We start from the raw sequence: 21,093 nt of genomic DNA, 5'->3' as shown, positions 1-21,093 counted from the left end.
GACCCTCCTGAGGAAATGAGCCATTGGGTGGACTGATTTTTATTAGATTTTTTACTAAAACTGTCATGTACTACTATTACTTATGCTTATTACACCTATAAAGCAAAATATTGAACAAATAGACATGCTAGATGAAAGGTCAGGGGATCACTAAAGTCATTAGGATCTATCCACCAGGGACTTTAAATATATACAGCAAATTTCAGCAATCTGTCCAATAGTCATCAAGATATAGACAGCGGCGGGGATGACACATTTTTGTAGGCTAACCAAGAAGTTAGCATCACCCTGGTTCCCTCGATAAAAAGCCTATGAGATTTCTCAGTTGGATTTTGGATTTTTGCAGAAAATAAGCTCTGTGGCCAATACAAGTTTATGAGTCTTGGTCAGCAAGATAATCTTCACAAATGAACAACATGTGCATGATTTTTGGAGTGTAAACACAAAAGCCAGAAGTAAAAGTCTAGCCTCAGACTAAAAACGAACTACACTAATCAGTCTACAAGTTGGAAAGTTGGAGTTAGAATAATTTGCAACTAAAGTCTGTATGTAGAGACGGATAGAGACTAAATGAGTCTACGTGTTTGGCATGATGACGTTTAAGTTTCCGACAACTTCTGTAGTCTCATTGAGCAGCTTGTTGGTAACCGCCTTTTTAAAGACATGTAAATGATTTATATGTTTAGTCATTTACTGACATGTTTTATGTTGTACAACAAAACATACAAAGGTCTTAAGCTTGTGTCAATCACAGGCAATATTTCAGGCTTCTAACCGAAAACCCATTCAAAAAACTTGACCATTGACCTCAAGTTGAGGAAACTAACAGTACATTTCAACGTCATGGTGATGCTAAATGAGATGAAAGGAAATAAGGGGGTCACAAAATTTCAATTCCAATTGGACAGTCCATCCTGAAGTTGTTGGGATATTTCAGTCTGGACTGACTAAATGTTTTCATATCTACAGTATTTTATCAATATGGTGAGTAAATTGTTTTTTGTCAGTTCTGGTATAAATACAACTCAGTTCTGCAGTTAACCTGGACAAACTATTAGCGAGCCAACTTACAGAAGGATACCCAATGGTAATGGTACCATTAAAAAGCAACCAATATGCAACAGTGAGTCTCTGTGTTGCATAAGTGTTCAAGTCTGATTACAACAAGACCAGTTTGTCTAAGTTAAATGTCCCGCATGCAGACTGATAAACAATTCTTTAAATTCCAAGCTGACTGTACATGTGACATGCGTTATATTTCAACCAGTCACAACAGATCCTACATGCTGTCTCACATAAAACCATTAAAGGCACACATGTTTTGTGTTTAATTTCTGTCAGAACAGACGACAGTGCCTTCCCACTGCACAGATGTGCTGTATGAAGCCATTGAAGCCATTTGAGTATTGAAGGCTCATGTGGCCTACAGATGTGCAATGCTGCACCTATTAGGATGATAATTTCATTGTCATGATAATTGATTTATTAGTTGTTACTGTCTGGTTCTAATTTTGGGGAAAAGAAAAGTGTATTGGTCATGTTTTGGATGTCCTCTTTTACATCTGCGCCGTCATGCTCTGGTAAATCAAATAACTTCTTGGAAGGAATAACAAATAATTTCTGTTTTGCCTTTTTTAAACAATGCTTCCAAAATGGAGGTTTGGTGCAGAGACTTAAAGCTGCACACTTTGGACAGCACAGAAGGTTGATAATAGTGCATCTCAGGCACTGAACCTGTTATTCTAAGCTGATCAGTCTTTATTTTCTGTCTTTGCCTGAGTCCGGGCAAAGACAGAAATAATATGAATTACGTGCAGTCTCTGTTTAATCAGCACTTCCCAGAAAGCATTTGATGGAGGATATGGCTCAGTTCAGCCCGTTAGGTTTACATGATATTTGGGTCCAGCATCAACCCAAACATGAAATTGTCTACACCTGACATCCCAAAATGATGCAAACAGCAGCTACATTCACAGCAGACATCACCTCAAGCTTGAAGTCCACCATGGTCAGTCTCAGGACTCAAATCCGCCTTGTTTCCTGTTTTCAATCACTGTCTAAAACAGAGTGAGAAGATAGAAATCCTCTGTGACTTTACAGGTGAGCCTGAACCCCAGATTCCTACATCCACTGATGCACCTAAACACACTTCCAACTGGAGAGGTAATCTACGTCAGTGCACACACCTTTGCTCCATAACTTCCCTCTGTGATTAATGACAATGAGGGTCCTCTGTCAATGCAACCTGTACTCTGGACAGGTTTAAACCAGTTCACATGTTTACTCATCTGCTCTCTTCCTGGCTTGGTGGAGAAAGGTAAGTCGTGTGCAGGGATCAAACACGGTGTCACCCACTGTGGAAGGAGACTGCCGAGGGTGAAAGGAGGTCAGGGATTCAGGGCTAAGGCAGAATGCGAGGAATGTTGCCTGCAGACCCGAACACTGAAACCCAGCGACCACGGAGAGATAGCATCGAAGGATTTGCAGAGTAATGGCTGAGGGTCAAAGTTACAGGATGAGTAATATTGGCGAGAGACCGGGTCCAAAAGTAAATTCACACCACATGCAGAAAGTTGTTGGAAGGAGTGCCACTTGCGCTCTACAGATTATCTAGTTGTAATCCCTGATTGACATAAAATCAAATTTACGAAAATGAAAGATGATTTTCATTATCAAAGACAACTCAGACTACTCAGCAAGCTATTGCTTCAAATCATGAATGTCCAAACACTCAAATCACATGTGGAGTAGAATGTTGGCTTTGTAGAGCTTTATAGCGAGTTTGAGCTCATTATTTAGCTTTTACAACTTTACTGTTTTATGTCACTCCCACCATTCTCATAAGGTTTTGTTTGGTTGCAACAGGCAGCTGTTTTCTGCTAATAAACCACAAAAACCGATAGAACACTACCTGCTAAGCACCACATGGCAGACAGACATAGGTAATGACTAGCTGGTGAACATAGGGGAGCATTTAACATCTAAAACGATGGATATTCCCCTCAGGAGCTGGTAAAGACTCAAAGTTAAAAATGAGAACAGTATTGGACTTATTTACCAAGTAGCCAGAACAATAGATGAATGGACTTCACAACTTTTGCCAAAAAGTAATCAGTTACTGGAGATTTGTCTCTCCACCCGTGGAAATAAATGGTGATGGAGATAACAATAGATCACAAAATGGATATACAGTCAGCTCTTATCCTGTATATTTTTGCTTCCTGTCACTGAAAACAAGAACCAAACATTGCTATCCTCGGAGTTAGCAAGTGGGATCTCTACTTCCCTGACAGGAACCAAAATGTATGCTCGGACAGTGCCGTTCTATTTCAGCACATCACAATTTTACTAAAGAGTCCTGTACCCTGTGTTCTGCTTTGCCATCCTGTTTGATGTCTCGCCTCTCCACATCACCCCAATCCACCGGTTCAGCCAGACTGCCCTCTCCAAACTGTTAATTATCTCTCTAATGCTCGGGCACCTCCCTGAGCTTGACTGGACCACGTTGTGAATGGAGGCGCACAGCTGGACCGCAGCAGGCTTCTTCCACTTTTTTCTTTAGGAGAGATGATGTTTTCTGCCAATGTTATGGAACCTTTGAAGTTGGTTTTACTGTGAGATGGCCATACATCAGTTGCTATATGCATGTAATAGTTTAGGTTTTCGGCGGTCAAGCAGCAACTGTGGGACTCTGGGTGAGCACTTTCCATGCATCCAATCTTTTTTTTTATCTCCATTGAGTTCTGACATTACCACAAAATGCCCCCTCTAAACATTCAGAGCTGTCAACACTTAACTGTCAACACTTATTTTACGTTCCTACCACTTAAAATGTGTTTCTCCTGCTGGATCTCTACAGAACACTGACTGATTTCATTTTAATCTTGTATACAACAAGAAAGAGCTCTGTAATAAAAATAGAGTTAGAATAAATCTTCACATTGCTCTGACATTGTCTGAGCAGGCCAAATAATGTGCCAGCTGAGAGCACAATGGCATCGGTAACAAAAGACGGCACATATGGAGACCATTCACATCTCTAAGTGATCCCAGCCGCAGCCCTGCTCAGATCCCCTGCTAATATTGTACAGATTTACTATCAGTGGTGCATCAGTGATCATCTCTTCTGCTTATGTGAACATTTCTTGTTTTTAGCCTTACTGTGAAGTGTCAAACAGTCTTAGAATTATTAGCTTCTCCTTTCATATACCTGTTAAATAACGAGAGGTTCGCAGTGCACCAAGGTTAAAGTCAAAGGGCCATTTAAGCACAATTCAATCATTCAGATGTGGGGAGGATGTAAGAATCTGGCATTACGATTCCCACAACTTCCCATGTCTCGATTGCTATGCTCCAACACCTCTATTGCCTGACTGCAATTTCTTAATTATAGAAGGTTGGCCTCCAACGGAAGGAGACATGGTGCCTTAAAAATCATAGCAATGCACAAAGAGTACATAATACAGAGTATATTCATTATCTGGTGCTTTGAGTAGAAACTCCAGTCCTCTACTTTCAGAGGGAAATAGTATGTCTTTTACTCCACTACATTTATTTAACAATTATAATTACTAGAGAAATGCATCGATAAAGATTAAACTAACCAGCTGCACATAAAAAAGTTAAAATGACTTTTATGTCAACAAAATCGCTCTCGTAAAAGTGTTTTTACCGTTAAATTGGAATTTTTATTATATTATATTAAAAACAACTAACTTTGGCTGCCTTGAGTGGAGTGGAAGAAGCAGTAAACTGGACAAATATCCTCATAAAAGAGCAGGCACTCTCTGTTCATAACCATATGATCATGGATCAAGTGTTTCTGGTCAAATACAGTATTACACAAGAGCTAGACTCATGCTTTTATTGTTGACAATTAAGATGTGGGTGTCTCAAAGTAAGGACAGGAAGTTGGACCGAATATGTTGTATTCTGTCGATTGCTAAAAGAAAAAAATCATGAAACTTACTTTGGCCACCGATATCGCTTTTGTGGTAACTGAAAATAAATACATATTATCTTTTATCCAACAGTCAGAGCAGCTGGCCAATCATCTTCATCAAGACAGACTTAATCAAGCATCTATGAGGTGCAGCTGTGTGTGGCATTGGGGCTCGACATGGACAGCAGCCTACGTCAAAGATAAGACACCACAGCTACATGAGTAAAGTTAAGTACTGAGGAAGTTCCTCTGTAAACTAACTTTATTTGCACTTTTCCAGCAATGTATTAATATATAGTTTGCTTTGTTTTTTTCTAAGCTTGCCAAGGTAGCATTCTGCTAACAGCTTCTGTTGCTAGCTAAGCTAACGGCCATAGCCATTGTTTGGTTTTGTTCTGTAATGGCAAGCTAGCTTAAATGGTTAACACATTTATCACACCAGGTCGCTCCAGTTAGATGTAAATGTCAGCAGTTCCAAAAAAATAACCGCACTAGCTACAATTTTAAGTTGAGAGTGGCTAAAAAAAACTGTCCTTAAGAGTGGTCATTTCTGGTTCTTGTTAGCTAGTGCTAACATTTCAGGGACACAGTTCATTCACTGGTAATAAGAAATAGCTAAATAGAGTTTTAAAACAAGCAACTTCGTGGGGCTCTAATTTCTGACATTTTGTCTTGTTAGAGCAGATAATGCACATGTGTAAATAAAAGAATTAACAATGGCACCATTACATTAAGGTGAGTCAGTTAGCTCTACCGGTTAGCTAGCATGCACAGCTGACCTTTTAGATAGAAATCATTTTTGACATGTTCAGTGCAGGTGTAACCAATAAGCTTAATGATGGATGCATCCCATGTATAAGTTGGAAGGCCATGGCCTCGGTCATGGGTTATTGACACATCTAAATGGAAGCAGCGGTAATTAAAATTATTTATTACACTTGTGCTTTTTCTGCAGTGGCAGGTTAAAAAGCCTTTTGTTGATAATGGTCTATATCAGAGTCCTGGGACATGCATGCCTAAATGGAATGCAGTTATTATTACAATATAAAGTATTACAATTATAAAAATTTCTTCTTAAAATTTAATTTAATTTAATTCCTCAGTGCTTTAAAATGTTTGCATGTATTAGTGCATGTACCTTACTTAATAGAGCCATTAAAGCACTTATGCTATGAGGAGACAGCTAAGTTATGCAGTGGTGAAATATTATCTGTTTTTCCATTAATAATCCTATAATTAAATGCTTCGTTAGCACATCCACTAATAATGGGTAAAGTGAAAGCACAGCTGAAACATTTTTCTAATCACCAGAGCGTTTGCACTGAACTGCCCCTCCCCTCCTTTCTTCCGACATGCTTTTCCGCAGCATACCTGAACACCAAGGGTCTGTACTGGCAGTTCGCCTTGGGGGGCTGTGTTGGATAACTTGCTAGAGCCTGACAGGGTAAAAGAAGGCACAAGCAGCACAGGCAGCTCCTGTTGGAGGTGAGTGCTACATGACTCGTCTTGAGCTATGTTGTGACCTCTTCACCAAACTCCCTCAGGGGTCAAAGGTCAAACAGGGCAGCTGCACACAACAGCAGCATGATACTCTCTCCTTTTTCAATCAGTCCCCTGACAGTGAGTTAATGAATTTGCTGGCCCAAATCACAGCTGATTACACAACCAGGAATGAAGGAACTAAATTAGCTTGTCAGTTTTTTTTTTTTTATGTAATCAAGCACAGTCAACTCGGCAAAGACGTCATTAAGTTCAACTGAGAATGGATTGAAATCAGTGACCGGCTTGAGTAGGTATGATGGCTAAATAGCTGTTACCAAGGTTATGACTTTAGCCTACTTTTGTTTTTAGCCATGCAGTACGGTTAGGATGGCAATGTCAGTTAGTCTGTAAGGCATCAATCAACCACTTTGATCCAGACAGAAAATATCTTAAAAACTATCAGATGTATTCTCAAATTTATGCCCCCCTCATAAACTGTAATAAGTTTGATTATCCCTTAACTTCTTATCTTGTGCCATCAGCAGGTCAGCATTTTAATTTTACCATTAATTTGTTTTTTGACTGAATACCTAAAAAAACTATCTGAATGGTTATGTGAAATGTTAGCATGCTAACATGCTAATGTAAGATTGGTATGGTGAACATGGCAAACAGCGTACCTGCTCATCAGGATGTTAGCTTTGATAATAATGAGGATGTTAGTGCTCAAAGCTCTGTACCAAATTAGAGCCTTGCCTTAAAGATACAATCTTCAGGACATGAGTTATATAGTGTCAGGTATAGAAGGGTAACACTCATGATCTAGGAAAACAGCAAGTAGAAAGGTACGGTAGTAAAAAAAAAAATGGTTAGGTGAGTAAACTGCTTTGGTTTTAAGGTTAACAAGGTAGAAGTTTAAATCCATTTGAATTGAGAAGTTGCATTTTTAATGTCTAATAATACAAAAAGACTACTACAATTTTTTCCCCCAAATTATGTTGTAGGTGTTTAGATTTACTGTGATTAATCAATGACTGTGTGGTATGAGCACAAACTTGCAGAAGCATCTAACATACATACAGTAGGTAATCCATCACAGTGAATAGCATCAGTGCCATCACCTGTTCTTCTAAGTGCATTTTGTCACACCAAAAAAGAGTGTACACTGGGCATGCATGCTCTGTTTTGCATGTATACGCATTTGCAAATGGGAGCAGCTCAGCACAAGCCAGCATTATATAGTTGGTTACTTTTATAAACACTGTTGTATAAACTAGTGTTTTATGCTCTTTTTTAGTGTGGGCAGTATCTAAAAAGAATCTTTGGAGTTTGAGCTGTGTATTTAGGATACAGTATATGGGTTAAAACAGCAAACATGGCTTGAAGGGTCATGTAAGGGTACAGTTAAAACAACTCTAATGAGATAGTGAAATAGCTTGGTAGTGTTCAAATGAATGCTCCCTTTTGGTCACAGACAGACGGACTTGTATCAAACATGCTTCCAAACGGCGCCACATCATATGCCTACAGTAGCCCACACACCCTGTCATTTTGTAATATGAATAGTGACATACAGTATACCTCCTACAATGTATCAATCAGCCAGTCTGTGAACGCTGCGTTATAGGCTTCCATTTGGAGGCCACAGTATTTCAGTGCCACCCCTGTGGGTGCACACTGCATGCTGTTGCAGGGCTGTTCTCAACAACTCTGTAACGGGATGGGAGGGGCAGACAGAGACATATGAAAAGGAGCTCTGTGAATGAGGCTTGACTTCCACTGCCCACAGAGCAAACCAGGAAATGGGTAAAAGAAGATTTTAGTTAGTGCAGGCTAAGAAGAGCAAACCCCTGCTCTATATTGGTAACATGTGCGCTGCTCAGCCACTTTATGAGTCTTATGAATACATTATAACAGGATTCAATGAGTTAAGGTATTTAACATTTTATGGCACATGCAGAATTTGTGAGTTGGCCTTGCATTTCATAGGTTTAGGGGTTTAAGTTAGAGAAATACTTATATCTGATATGCGAAAAACAACATGTACTCAATTGCTAGTTTATTAGGGTACACCTAGCAAGAAATTACGCATTTTATTACAGCAGACCTGTGATAAAGCCTTCCTGCCAGAGTGTACATATGCACATAATAGTCATACTGTAAATTTAGTCTTCATGTGACATTATACTATACACTTAACTGTCACATTTATTGACACATTATCCTGTTTATGATGTTAATCTACACATATTCCAATTCTTGGAAAAATGATTGTTTTAGTGTGTGTCTGTGGTTTCAGTCCAAGTATATGTGTTGCAGCCATTATCGAATCAAACAGTGTGTGACTGCTCAGTGACTCCTTAAATGTGAGTTTAACTTCAGCAGCTTCTTCTGTGCTACTTCTGGTGTGAAAGCTTAAGTCCAGTTTCTGGTGTAATCATAAATCTACCTGTGCAGGAGTCATAATGGATGGCTCCTTCACTGACCTATCAAGAGGTTTGTTGCTTTACAAATGTCCTAGAACACCAATACACACACACACACACACACACACACACACACACACACACACACCTAGAGATAGTTGAGGCCACCCACCCTCACTTCTTAGTAGTCCCACTATCGTCCCATTCAACCAGGGTGCTTCCCTGCTTTCTTCACCTCTTTTGCAGTCAGCAGCCCACCCTCTGCCCTGACCTTCACTAAACTTTTATTCTGTGTCCTAAATCAGAGTCTCAACAACTTTCACCTTGCAACCTGTAATAAAAATAGTGCAACAGAAAGTGTACAGTGTATTTGCTGCAGAGTTTCTCTGCTGTCTGTGTTTTAACAGCCACAGCCTCACATACCAAGGTCATGCATCTCTTCTAACTCTACATTTTCGTCCTGAGGGCTCGCTGGAGATCCGCCCCGACCAGGTGGTGCAAACACAGAGCTCTAGCTTCAGCTTTTTATGATTGGCTGAAAGCATAGCAGCTCAGTAGGTGATAAATTATTCTATTAGGGGATGGAAATTGGTGTAGCACTCAAAGTGTCCATGAAGCTATCACATAGAGTTATCGTGCTGTGCTCCACAGCAATTTTGCAACTTTCAAAAGACCCATCAAATTCCCATAAACTGAATTTTTATGTTATGGCGGAAAATTGCCATGTAAGAAATATTTTACTGTGGCTGACGTAGGTTTATGAGCACAAAGTGGTGTTTTCTAAGACAAACTTACTTGAGATTTGAATGCCAACTATTGTTATTCCACAATGTGGCATACTGTTACTCATTCAGCATAAATAAAACCATAATTATCAATTCATCTTGCATAGGCACATGCCCTTAAATTACTTTACTTTAGATGTCTGTCAGCGACAGACAAAAGGACATTCCTGATTTTCTGAGACATATAAAGGGTTTGTTGCATGTCTGACTGTCAGATTGCTGCTTCCTTTCTCTCGTGCGCCGTAGAATCAGCCTGCTTCCCATTACGAACACCTGTAGCCCAGCGAGGCTGACTTCAGTTAACAACGCAGATTTTTTTTTCTGGTTGAGACAGAGCTGCAAGTTTTAATGAGTGTGATGCATGTGCGTGAAGTAGTTTGTTTTGCATGAAAAACCACATTTACCTATCAGAATGCTTTAATCCGAATTTTAGCGAACAGCTGTCACAAATCTGTAAATAACAATAATCTAAATTAGAGAGATGAAACAAAACAAGCACATGCTCTGTATTCTCAGATTACATTACAATACTGCTGTGAATGATGTGTAACAAATGGAAATGTATGTAAATTAAGCACGACTGTCTGATATTGTAGGTGAGTAAGATCTAGCTGATGCACAGGCCTATTCATGTCATACTTCTGTATGTTTTTCTAAATAAAATAAGCAGAAAGCCCATCTACACTATGTCGATGTAATTGTATATCTTGGGCTTGCATGTGACATCTTAAAATGGAGGCAGCATTTAGCATTTAATTCTGGTGTGCTACATGGTAGACCACATTGAAAATACATGGTTGTCACTGTGTATGACAACGAAGAGTCATTTTAGTGGCAAAAATATATCCCTAAAACACCACAAACCTTGGCCAATAAAGCCCTGGCTTTACATAGATAACCTCAAATTACCCAAAATCAGGTTAGGCTTCTATTAAAAGCATTTCAGTCCCACGCTGACTTAAGTTACCAGTTGATACAAGATTATAAAGTTTATTTATTCGTATGAAATACTGTGGTAGCCAAAAATAATGTTAGTGAAGTGAGAGAAGGTTTTCTTGCTTGTGTTAGTTAGAGGAGAGTATAAAGACCTCTTTATACTCTCCTCTATGCAGTGTGTAAACAGTGACAGACAGTGGCGGGTGGTTGGCTTGAGTGTGCCTGTGAAAAGTGCTTGTGTTTCGGCACCATGTCAGGTAAAACTCATAGCAAGTAGTTGAACTATTCTAATTTTAACATTTATATGGAAACCATTAAATGTGTCTAATAGCATATATTTAAAATAAATATCAGATTTTGAAACCTGGTCTCCTTTTGCTGCACAAAGGTCCTGTGTTTTTCTGTTAAAATGTCATTGGCCTCCCTAGTTCATGTCTTGTAGAGGCTTTGCCAGCTAGCAACTCTTTTCAATTGGTGTAGAATCCTGACTAGTGATCTGCGTTTATGTCCCTACTCCCTACTAATATAAATTGTCTTAAGTGGATGTTCACTGGTTTTTAGTATTTTTTGCAAGATGATATTCGACCTCCTGCACACCAACTACAGTGTACCACCATCCTCCTGTACATCATCATATAGTTTCCTGTTATCAAAATTGAGCTTTCTCATTGGTCAAATGACCAGGACCTTGTCCAATCCATTCCTCTGTTCAACTTCTTATTAGGCCCTTCTTGGTTGATAGGTCTCTGAATACAGTAATCAATCTAAATCATAAAGCTTTATTTATTTGAACAGTGGAGCATATTGTGTGGCATCGCCCAGGCACTTAATTTTTATCTACCTGGCCCAGATATACATAGACAACACGTAACAATGCGCTGGTAATTGTCAAAACATTGAGGCACTAAACCCTTCTTAATCTGTTTGAGGTTTTGCATTCCTCAGTAAAAGCTGTGTGCAGGCTGAGGCCAGTGATTTTTTTGTCTGTCGTATTAAAGCAATTAGCAACAATGGCTAATGGCTGTAGTAATTATGTCTCTTGTCCATCTGGGGCAAAAAAAGGCCACAAAGTACACTGAGGGAGGAGGTCAGGGTGGATGGATGGGTCAATACAACAACAAACTTTAACTGACGAGATCTGTTTCCTTCCAACAGTCAAATGCTGGTTTCTATTAGCTAAGTCGTTCCCTAACTGTAACCATGTATTTATTACTGTAACCATGAAGATGAAGACCCCGCAATACTCTTCTAACCTTAACCAATTATTTATTTTGACCTTAACCCTTATCTTTCCTTACCTTGCAAGGCACCTGGCTTCACAAGATCCTGTGATCATGTGTTCTTGTAAATCCCACTTGTGGCCATACACAGTCCATCAATCAATAAGTGTCCTATGAGGAACTATTTGCATGTGTTTGTTTGAAAACAAGAATAGAAACGCCTCAAAGGGTTAGCATAGAGTTTGCTATAGCAGAACTGGAGAATGTATTTCATTAAAAGAAAAGAATGGCACTGAAATCTTTTCTCAATGGAAAATATGTTTTGGCTTCTGTAACAGTTTTATTTATCAATGGGCTCCAGTTGTGGCAGCACACTCTTACTTACTGTTGATATGATTGGTTGAAGTGAGCCCGTGATAGACAGTGATAGACAAAGGGTTTGTCCAGTCACCTGCCAAGTATGTTGAAAAGGGCCTGCGCTTTTCCAAACAGTTTCTAGTTGCATTTTTCCATGTTTTGTTACACAGAACCATCTGGTGTGCCAGGTTATATTGTTCCCTATCCCTAACCAAATTGGGTTTGTGCCAAAACCTAGCCAAACTTTAACCATAACCAGATCAGAAAATGTTTTTATTTTTGAGATGACAGTATTGTCCAATCGATTGTGGCATCAGATCAGAAAACGCTAAAATGTACATGCTGTTTTCGGGTTAGGGTCATGGCATCAAAGTATTTTGTCATTTAATTTGGAGAACTTGCTGGACCAGAGTCTCTTTAAAGTTTAAAGTTTCTTTAGAGTTTATGTTTGCGCCTCCAGAAAAATTAGGTGTGTCAGTCATTATGAAATGTTCCACCCATCCATTTTTTTTAGGTGGTTTCTTGGTTTGTGTCATTGGTGGCAAACGCAACAAACAGAGCAGCCCTTTTCCTTGGTTCATCTTATCCTGGATGGTCCTCAGGTGCTCTCTGTGTATGCCCTGAGCTTGTCTTCCCATTAGTCATGCCCAGAATACATTCAAAGGGATGTGACCATTGATTTGCTGCTCTCAACTAGCTTCAGCTAGTAGTAGCTAGTAGCTAGAGCTAGCTTTTACTATTAGCTAGTAGTGTTGTCACAATTCTGGAATTTCCAACTTCGATACAATACACATGTTGATATTCAATACCATTTTGATACCATAGGGAGAAATTGACAAAACATTGAGGGCATAAAAGTTTAGACTATTATTAAAGGGTAAATATAACAAATCTATAACATTACAACGAAGAATGATTTGTCTATTGGCTAGGAGCAGGGAATAGCAGAATGAATGTAGTCAACATTAAATATCACACTTGATAGAACATTTGTTTTTTCCTCTTTAGATTAGGCCTTTAAACTGATGTGTGTGTCAACCTACTGTTGGAGAGAAGAGAGCGCAAGAAAGCATATCTGGTACAGTGTAACAATACTGTGGAAATGAGTATTGAAACCGTTTCAAATGTTCAGAATCCATATTAATATATTAATATTTTTGACACTATTGGCTAGAGCTATTTGCCAGAGATAGCTCAAGTATTTGATTGGGTTCAGTGTGTTATAACATCTCGTTACAAAAAAAAATTTTTGGTGCAGTTCAAAACTTGCTACACACAGTGACTCTTCGCTGAACTGTACAGAATCACTAATTGTAGCTGCTACAATAATAAGTGAGTAGACAGCATAGCCCGAGAGATTATTCATCACTTGTCTTTTAGCAGTTAGTTGGCTTAGTTATTTGTTGGTTTTTGGGCCATCTCATTAGTGGAGACCGTAACTGTTTTGGACAAAGGCTGATTGTCACTATAGTCACAGCTAATAACAATTACATGCACATGCTGGCAGTAATCATGGGAGAATATTTGAGACAGAGTATGTGTTTTAAAGATTTGACATTTTTTTGTAATTATAATTCTCTAATGGTTACAAATGATTACTAATAAAATATTCAGACTTGAAATGATTGTCACAAAGCTAGAGTTCTGAAACGGTTACAATCTAACTTCTCTAATGAAAAGAATTTAGGTTAATGAGTCAAAATGTTCACTGTGGTAACTCTTTGGTGTAATAATGTAATGTGTGAAAAGAATGAAAAGGTACTTCATGCTAAGAAAATGGAAAAAAAAACTTCATAATTTCAGTTATAGAAAGATACTATAGATACTATTAAGGCAGGAACTATTGCTACAGCTACAAGTAATAAAGCTATTAATTCTGCAGCTGCTACTGTATCTACTCATGTCATTTACCAGAAATGGTCTTATAAACCTGAAAGCTTCCTAAACTGTATATTCTAATTTTCTACTTCTGGTCACAATAAACAATGCATTGTGGGGTATTTGGTGGTAGCATTTCTGGAATGAAGGGGAAATGTGACTTGGTCATTGTCCAGATTTTCCCCATCTGACAGGAAATCAAACCAGCAAACTCTAAATCATAAGCACGTCTCACTATCCCTGAGGCTGCCATCTGCTGCTGTCACCCTAGCAACTTTCAATTGCATCATCCTTTGCTGACTGCCTCACCATTACTAATATCTGCTTTGAAGTACATCCCCGACTGTCCAAAGCAAAGCCTATCAATTATTTTATAAAACAGAACGTGGCAGATAATCGGAAAGAAAGTGCAACCTCCTAGAAACTAGAAAAGATAAAGCAATGCCACACACTTCTTTATTCTTGAAATTAAATGTAAAGGAATCTTTTTGGCGACTAGGATCCCAGCAAGAACCTATGGAACACACTGGAACTCAGTTTGGAAATGACTGCCCCTGCTCTCTGAACCATGAGAGGACAAGATGTAGCATGAAACCTGCTCTGCCCAGACACTGATTCGTCGCACAGAAATGGCTACTTTTTGCCAGTGGGCATCCAGGACGAGCATCTGATATCGTTTGGCGGGACACAGATTGAGTCTGGCTGGCTAGAAAGGTTGAGCTGGCTGACAGACGAAGCCTGGTCGGGATCCATGCCTTCACTATAGTGAGCCAAGAGATACAAGGAGCTGACTGTCTTCTGGACTGACCCCTGCTTCTAAAAGGCCATTAGTTGAGGAACCCTGGAATCCTTCGTCCCCCAGCAATCAGTCTTTAGGGTTGTCTGAAAGTGTGTTTCGGTCAACTTGCCTTATTGTGTCATGTTTCAGGATATTCAGAGCCATTTGCAGGAAACTGTTGAAACAGGGGAAACCACTGGGAACAAGTGGAGTTATCTCACACTGTTGGCAGAGGATTACAGTTCTCATTGCAGGTAGCTTTAAATGCATTGTTACACTGTAGACCTATTTAATAATAAGGAAACTGATATATTCAGTGCTTTTTAAAACTGCATCAGGCAGGATGTGCAGTTTTACATCCTCCCCGGACATTCAAATATGTCCTGAATGCCCCCTCCCAATATATCGATGTGAAAAATATCAATATCGTCTAATACGGAAGCTTGGTCAGTGGCCTTAAGCTTCAAACTATGACGCTCTACTTTCCCCTCTAGCGTTAGTTTTGCATGTGATGGGCTCACGTTCAAGTTAGCAATAATACATATGCAACATCTGGTTAGACTTTCAAAATGAAACTGGTGGACACACATCTCACATATTATGACATATTGTGACTTTTAGACTGTTATTAACATTGTGAAACAGTCACAGTCTATCTAGGTTTAGGCCCCAAAATTTCTTGGTTAGGTTTGGGAAAAGATTATGCTTTGGATTCTATAATGATAAAATAATCATTAGGAAATCATAATCATAACTGAACGTATCAAACTGCCATCAAACTGCCATTATTGTTACTATCAGTTCTAGTATTAGGTTGTACTGAAGTTGCGTGTGGTTTGTCCAAGTGATGATGTCGTACCTGAGCAGAATCCATCGTTTGACTGCCATGGGTACAATCAATGTCTAACACTGTACTGTCTATAAATGTAAGTATTTTAAAATGTACTAAAATGTGGGAAACTAGAATATAATATGTTTGTTATGTAGGTTATATCACTGGTGAATGTTATTCAAAATGTTAAAAATAAATAAAAAAGCTTAGTGATTTTTTGTTTTGTTTTCAAATGTAATTTTTTTTCTGTGCAGTGTATATGTAACAAACATTGGCATTAGTGATATTCAAAGTTATACAATGAATACTGATTCTCAACCACCTGGACTATAGCTGATCTAGTGTCTGCACAGAGATCCACCACTAGACTGCAATGATTTATTCACATGACACTAATTTCAAGCTAATTAAGCACAGCATTGTGTTTTTCATTTCATTGTTGCATGTTTATTTATGTGTGGTTGTGGTAGATCATTGGCTACTATGATTTTGAATTTGTTATGGTTAAAATGTTTGTATGAATTATGTTTTACTGTCGGTGAGAAGTAGTGGGGAGGTATGTTAAACTGAAACTTAATAATTTTGCTGACTAAATAATGTATTTATTCTGCAAATAATGCCGTTATGTGCCAGCTCAGGTGGTGTGAGATTAGTGGATTGAGGATAATATCATTGAAAGACCCTGCATGCTCACTTCTTCCATTTTAATCATTCCAAAATCGTTCCCAACTTTGTCACTGTTTTATTTGCTTGTCGGGAGAGACTTGGGGGCGCATGACAAAGCTAATGGGTGGACCCGAAGGAGAATTTCCAGCCCCGTGATTTGCTAATCGGGGGCTGGTTTCCTTGTCGCTTCCCTGTAATCGTGGCTCCGGTTTGTGGAGCTTGCCCAGCCCTCCTGTCTGTGGACGCACCAAGTGTACCGACTGCACTCTTTGCGCTTCGGTTAAAGCCCGACTACCTTCACTGTGAAGGCTGGGCACTGGGAAGGAGGATCGGGGGCCTCGGTGTGGCTGAAAGAAGAGGCTGAAACTCCTCACTTATGGCTTTTTTGTAGGACAGTTTCCATCATCATTTGGGATTTGTGGACGGGACGTCTTTAAAAATCACCTGAAGTCGCCCAAAAGTTTTATTCACTTGTGGGCGCTCAACCATGGAGATGCAAAGGTGGTCCACAAGGTGGAAAACGAAAAGGTGGCTTATGGATTCCACTGTAACCGCATTCATCACTTTATTCCTGGTTCTACAGGCTGCCAGTGTCAGAGCAGGTAAGATTATTAGAGACCAAAGTAACTTTATCTGGTCGAAAGGGGACGGAGCGGCGACAGGCTGGGAAAACTCGCTTACTGATGATGGAGATTGGGGAATTTACAGATTTACCTGGACACAGCGGCGTCATGTTCACTGTCCAGTTCAGATTTTTCTTCCCGTTCTACAACCAAAGTAGTTACATTAGTGCCAGTTCACCTGTACCGTATTCATCTATATGACTGAGCGCTATGTGGAAGTCACCGAACAAAAAGCTTAAGTACAGTAAAACTGTACCCTGCTCACTGCTGTAGGGAAGTGGGCTGTTGAACTCAGTTTTAGACAACACATGCCCTCAGGGGAATTGCTTGAGGTGCACATATTTTGTTGGCCAAAACACTATTACACTATGTTCATTAACATACACCTTACCGCGGGCTACTTTTACGCATGAATGGAACGCATCCGCCTCGAAGATGAAACACCTCGCCTAATTAAATTCATCCCAAGCTGCTGGTATGTGCTTCTAGAGCCATGCTTTTTAAGACTGACTTAGGTTGAAAGAAAGCTCTTGTTTGAATCGTGGTCCGCTTGGTGGATGTGGACACGGTTAGCAGGGTGGGCTTCCTCAGTCAGATGACACAGGACATCTGTGTGAGACCCTGGATCTGATGACATGTCACTTACAATTGAATTGTATTGAAACCACTGATGTCACTCATTGACTTGTAATTATATTCCTTGTCAGGTTGAGTTGTGTGATATTGTCCAGGGCTGTAATTATCTTTTTATGTTGACCTGATTTTTTAGTGTACTCATAAGAAGCCAGCTCTTCACAAATGACTACAGTGAAAATGTGAAGAGGGGGGTAGACAATCCAGGATAGATGGTCAATTGAAGGTTATGAGACACACACATTTTTGCAGATATAAGGATGTTCTGTTAGTGTGCTGCGTGAGTAAGTGTGTAGTAGTGAAGGGCATTTTTACAAAGGCCTCAGTGGCTCTTAGACCTGTCAATGCAGAGTGCAAAGCCCCTCTTGGTCTGCAGGGGGCTAAGTGGTCAGACAGGTTCACCCTATCTCCACACTGCCCTGGTCCACACTGAAGCCCAAAATCTGACTTGTGCATCCCCCACCCAGTGCCCTCGCTCTTCCCCTCAACTTTGCACTTAGATGTTTGGTCGGCTGCAGGACAAGGCTGTGTTGTGTGAGCGGTGGGAATGCTTCCCCTCTAAGTACTGAGCAGTTATTTGATGATGGTCCTTGTTGCACTTCCCTATGATTTCAGAGCCTTCAAAGAGCAGGCCTACATATGGGCTTAGCCTGCAGCCATAATGGCCACAAGTCACAGGGTTCGGGATTACATAGGCCTTACACCTTGGCCTATAGACAGCTCTTGTGTCTCCATTATGACAATTTCCCTTATCAATTTTTCAACCTTGTTTTTCAATTAACATGGATATAAGTTTCTGATATGGGTTTTAAAAATACTTCATGAACACCAAATAATTAGTGAAATTAAAGGAAGAAAAAAGGGTTAATATAGTGTCATTGCCATTTTAATTTATACAAGACAAATCAGTTTGCCTCTCTCTCTATTTATTTACCCACTTACAATTTCCTGCTTTTATAGTCCGTTGTTTCCTGCTGGGATTAGAGCCCGATAATTCTGAAGGACTGGCTGGACTGGAATCATACTTCCACTTAGAAATCTCACTTTTCCAATCTCATCAACTCCTGCCTCTCTTTTTAAATGTTAAGTATTCTGCTGTAGGCTCTGTGTTCCACTGTCTCAGTCAGCCAAAGCTGTTTCTGCAGGGTGCCCTCTCCATCTAGCAGTGTACAGACACGTTTTCTCAGCCCCCGGGGCGCAGGCTCAGATGTGCATTCCAGCAGACAAAGCTAGCATTTCCAGAGTCCTCTTCCTAATGTGCTCAACCGGGAACGTCAGCTAATCAGCTCTTCGCTGGACCTTTGTCCTGTGTAGCTGTCATATATTGATAGTCATAGGCAAGCTTTTTGTCCTCCACTCAACGCAACACAGTTGAAATTGTGCTCAAACTAATTCAACCTCAAATCCTATATATTGCGATGCTTTTTCAATTACACGGCTCGTTTAGATTTACAGAACACATGTGATAACATGCTCTGATATTTATATGGAGGTGTACGGTAAAAGGGGTTAATGAGAGGAAAAGCAATGGGAGAAGCGTAGAGGGGAAAAAATGCTTTGAAAAACTGGGTAGGTCTCGGTGAAGTTTCTTTGGTATGACACCAGCATAAAGCTGTCTTGTTTAGCCGGCAGCGTGGTGGAAGTTAGAGGTAGGAGAGAGGGAGAGTGGGAGAGAGTGGGGGATATATAGAGAGAGACATTCTGGCTGAAGATATTATTAGAGTCTCAGGGAGCTGCAGGTGAAAAGGTCCTCCTCCATTTACCAGCCAATTTCACCTTTTCTGTGAAGTTGTAAGGGCTGAAAATGACATGGAGGAAGGGGGATTAATGATATCAGTATGCTCAAGTCTTACATGTTATGTTATGTCATGAGCTGAGACAGACTTTTTTGGCCTCTGTATTGAAAATGGTGTTATGTTATCTCTTGGAACACACTTTTTACATCCAAGTACACCTGTTAACATGATGGAGATGATATCAAATTAGGCAATCTATGTCTTATGGTAATGTGTCATGCTGCTCCTCCCTTCATTGTTTGCTTCTATCATTTGCATAATGATATTCAGATGGTCCAATAACTGAGCAATAGATGCTGTCTTGCCTGACATTAGGGCTGGCTAGAATTTTCTCTGCTCCACACTAAAGAAGGTCCAGGAGTTCTGCTGGTAACCATTTGGCCTATTTGTTCAGCCCTGGGGGCAAACTCACACCAGCTCATCAGATGCACTCTTTTAAAACCTGTGCACACTCATTTGGCCACCTTAATGGATTGGCCAGTATTGACGTTTTCTCAGCACCTCTGTGTGAGGGTCGTAGCCTGGCCAAATTGCCACATCTGGAACATATGAGTCCTGGAGTTTGAACTGAAAGCAGCTCTGCAGGAACTCACAATGAGGTCCTCAGTTCACTGTCCAAAGAAAGTAGCTGGTTCATCCTCACAAGCTACAAAAATGGCCGAGTTGTCCTTAGTGCTGGCATTCCTATGGAGTAACAGTTTGCTGACTTTGCTCTGGCCTAACGTTTTTTTTCCCGATGTGTTTATACAGTTTTGCTTATCTTTATTTTCTCTGTCCTGTGTTGAAATAGGAGTTAGTTGGATTGACACTGAGGATGCTCATTTATTCTGACTACACAAATTTCCCCAATTTTTGGCTTGTCGGTAGAGTTCTGCAGATTTCTTTTTTTATTCAAAATGTTTGCATTTTTGGACTGCATACAGTGCAGAGTTTTGTACTACCGACTGATCCAGACCTGCTCTCTTTGTCATCATCATGATGTGCATCTGGTCCATTGCAGGTGTTGTATAAGAGAAGGAGGCCAGATGTAGGCCAGGCCCTTCAAAATGTCTTCAGCATGATAAAGTAAAGACAGATAACTAATAATATCCATTCAATATGTTCTGCTGCCTGCCTTCCATAAAAACTCACAGTTATGGCAGGATTTTTGTCTACTAGGTCCGAATCAAACAGCATTGTAATCAACTCTATCTAACTGATCTTGTGCACCCATTTGTATGAGCAGTGCTTGAGGCACCTTCATATTCATTTCATGTTGAAACAGCAACTTGTACCCAAACCACCTGCTTTTCTGAACTGAATGAAACAAAAGAAGGCTTGAAGGCTCTTAATTTGCTTTTTCCCTGCCACAGCTGGAATTCTGACCAGAGAGCGCTAAGAGCGACATCACAAGTTTTTTGAGATCCTGTTGTATCAAGAAGTTAAAGAAACTTTAAGAGTGATATGACCTCTGCATGCCAACCAAAACAGTGGCTATAGAGCTGCCAGAAAAAGGCTTGCTGATGCTTTTAAACACCTTGGCCAGTTTATTTACCCCACAAAAACAGATTAGTATTATTACCTTTAACAGTTGGCCATTGTATTGCCCATTTTAGTCAGATACTGCTCTGTGGAGTGAAGTGAGAGGCCATTTTTATTTTAATATGTCCTATTACCACTTACTATACACTATACACTGTACTATTACAGCAAAATTGTGGTATATAACAGTAGAATAACACCCTTCACACCAGCAAGTA

General features: G+C 39.9%; 1 protein-coding gene across 1 annotated transcript in view; it reads left to right on the top strand.

The window, feature by feature from the left end:
• Nucleotides 1-16,789: 16,789 nt before the first annotated feature.
• col11a1a (collagen, type XI, alpha 1a) overlaps nucleotides 16,790-21,093 on the top strand; it is an 80,976-nt gene continuing 76,672 nt past the window's right edge. The window contains exon 1 of the mRNA XM_073488672.1: nucleotides 16,790-16,904. Within this exon, the coding sequence (XP_073344773.1) occupies nucleotides 16,790-16,904 (115 nt within the window). The remainder of the gene's footprint in view (nucleotides 16,905-21,093) is intronic.

Source organism: Pagrus major, chromosome 19 (assembly GCF_040436345.1).
Source record: "Pagrus major chromosome 19, Pma_NU_1.0".
Classification (NCBI taxonomy): Eukaryota; Metazoa; Chordata; class Actinopteri; order Spariformes; family Sparidae; genus Pagrus; species Pagrus major.
The sequence above is the reverse complement of the archived record's forward strand: the minus strand, read 5'-3'. Positions and strand labels throughout refer to the sequence as shown.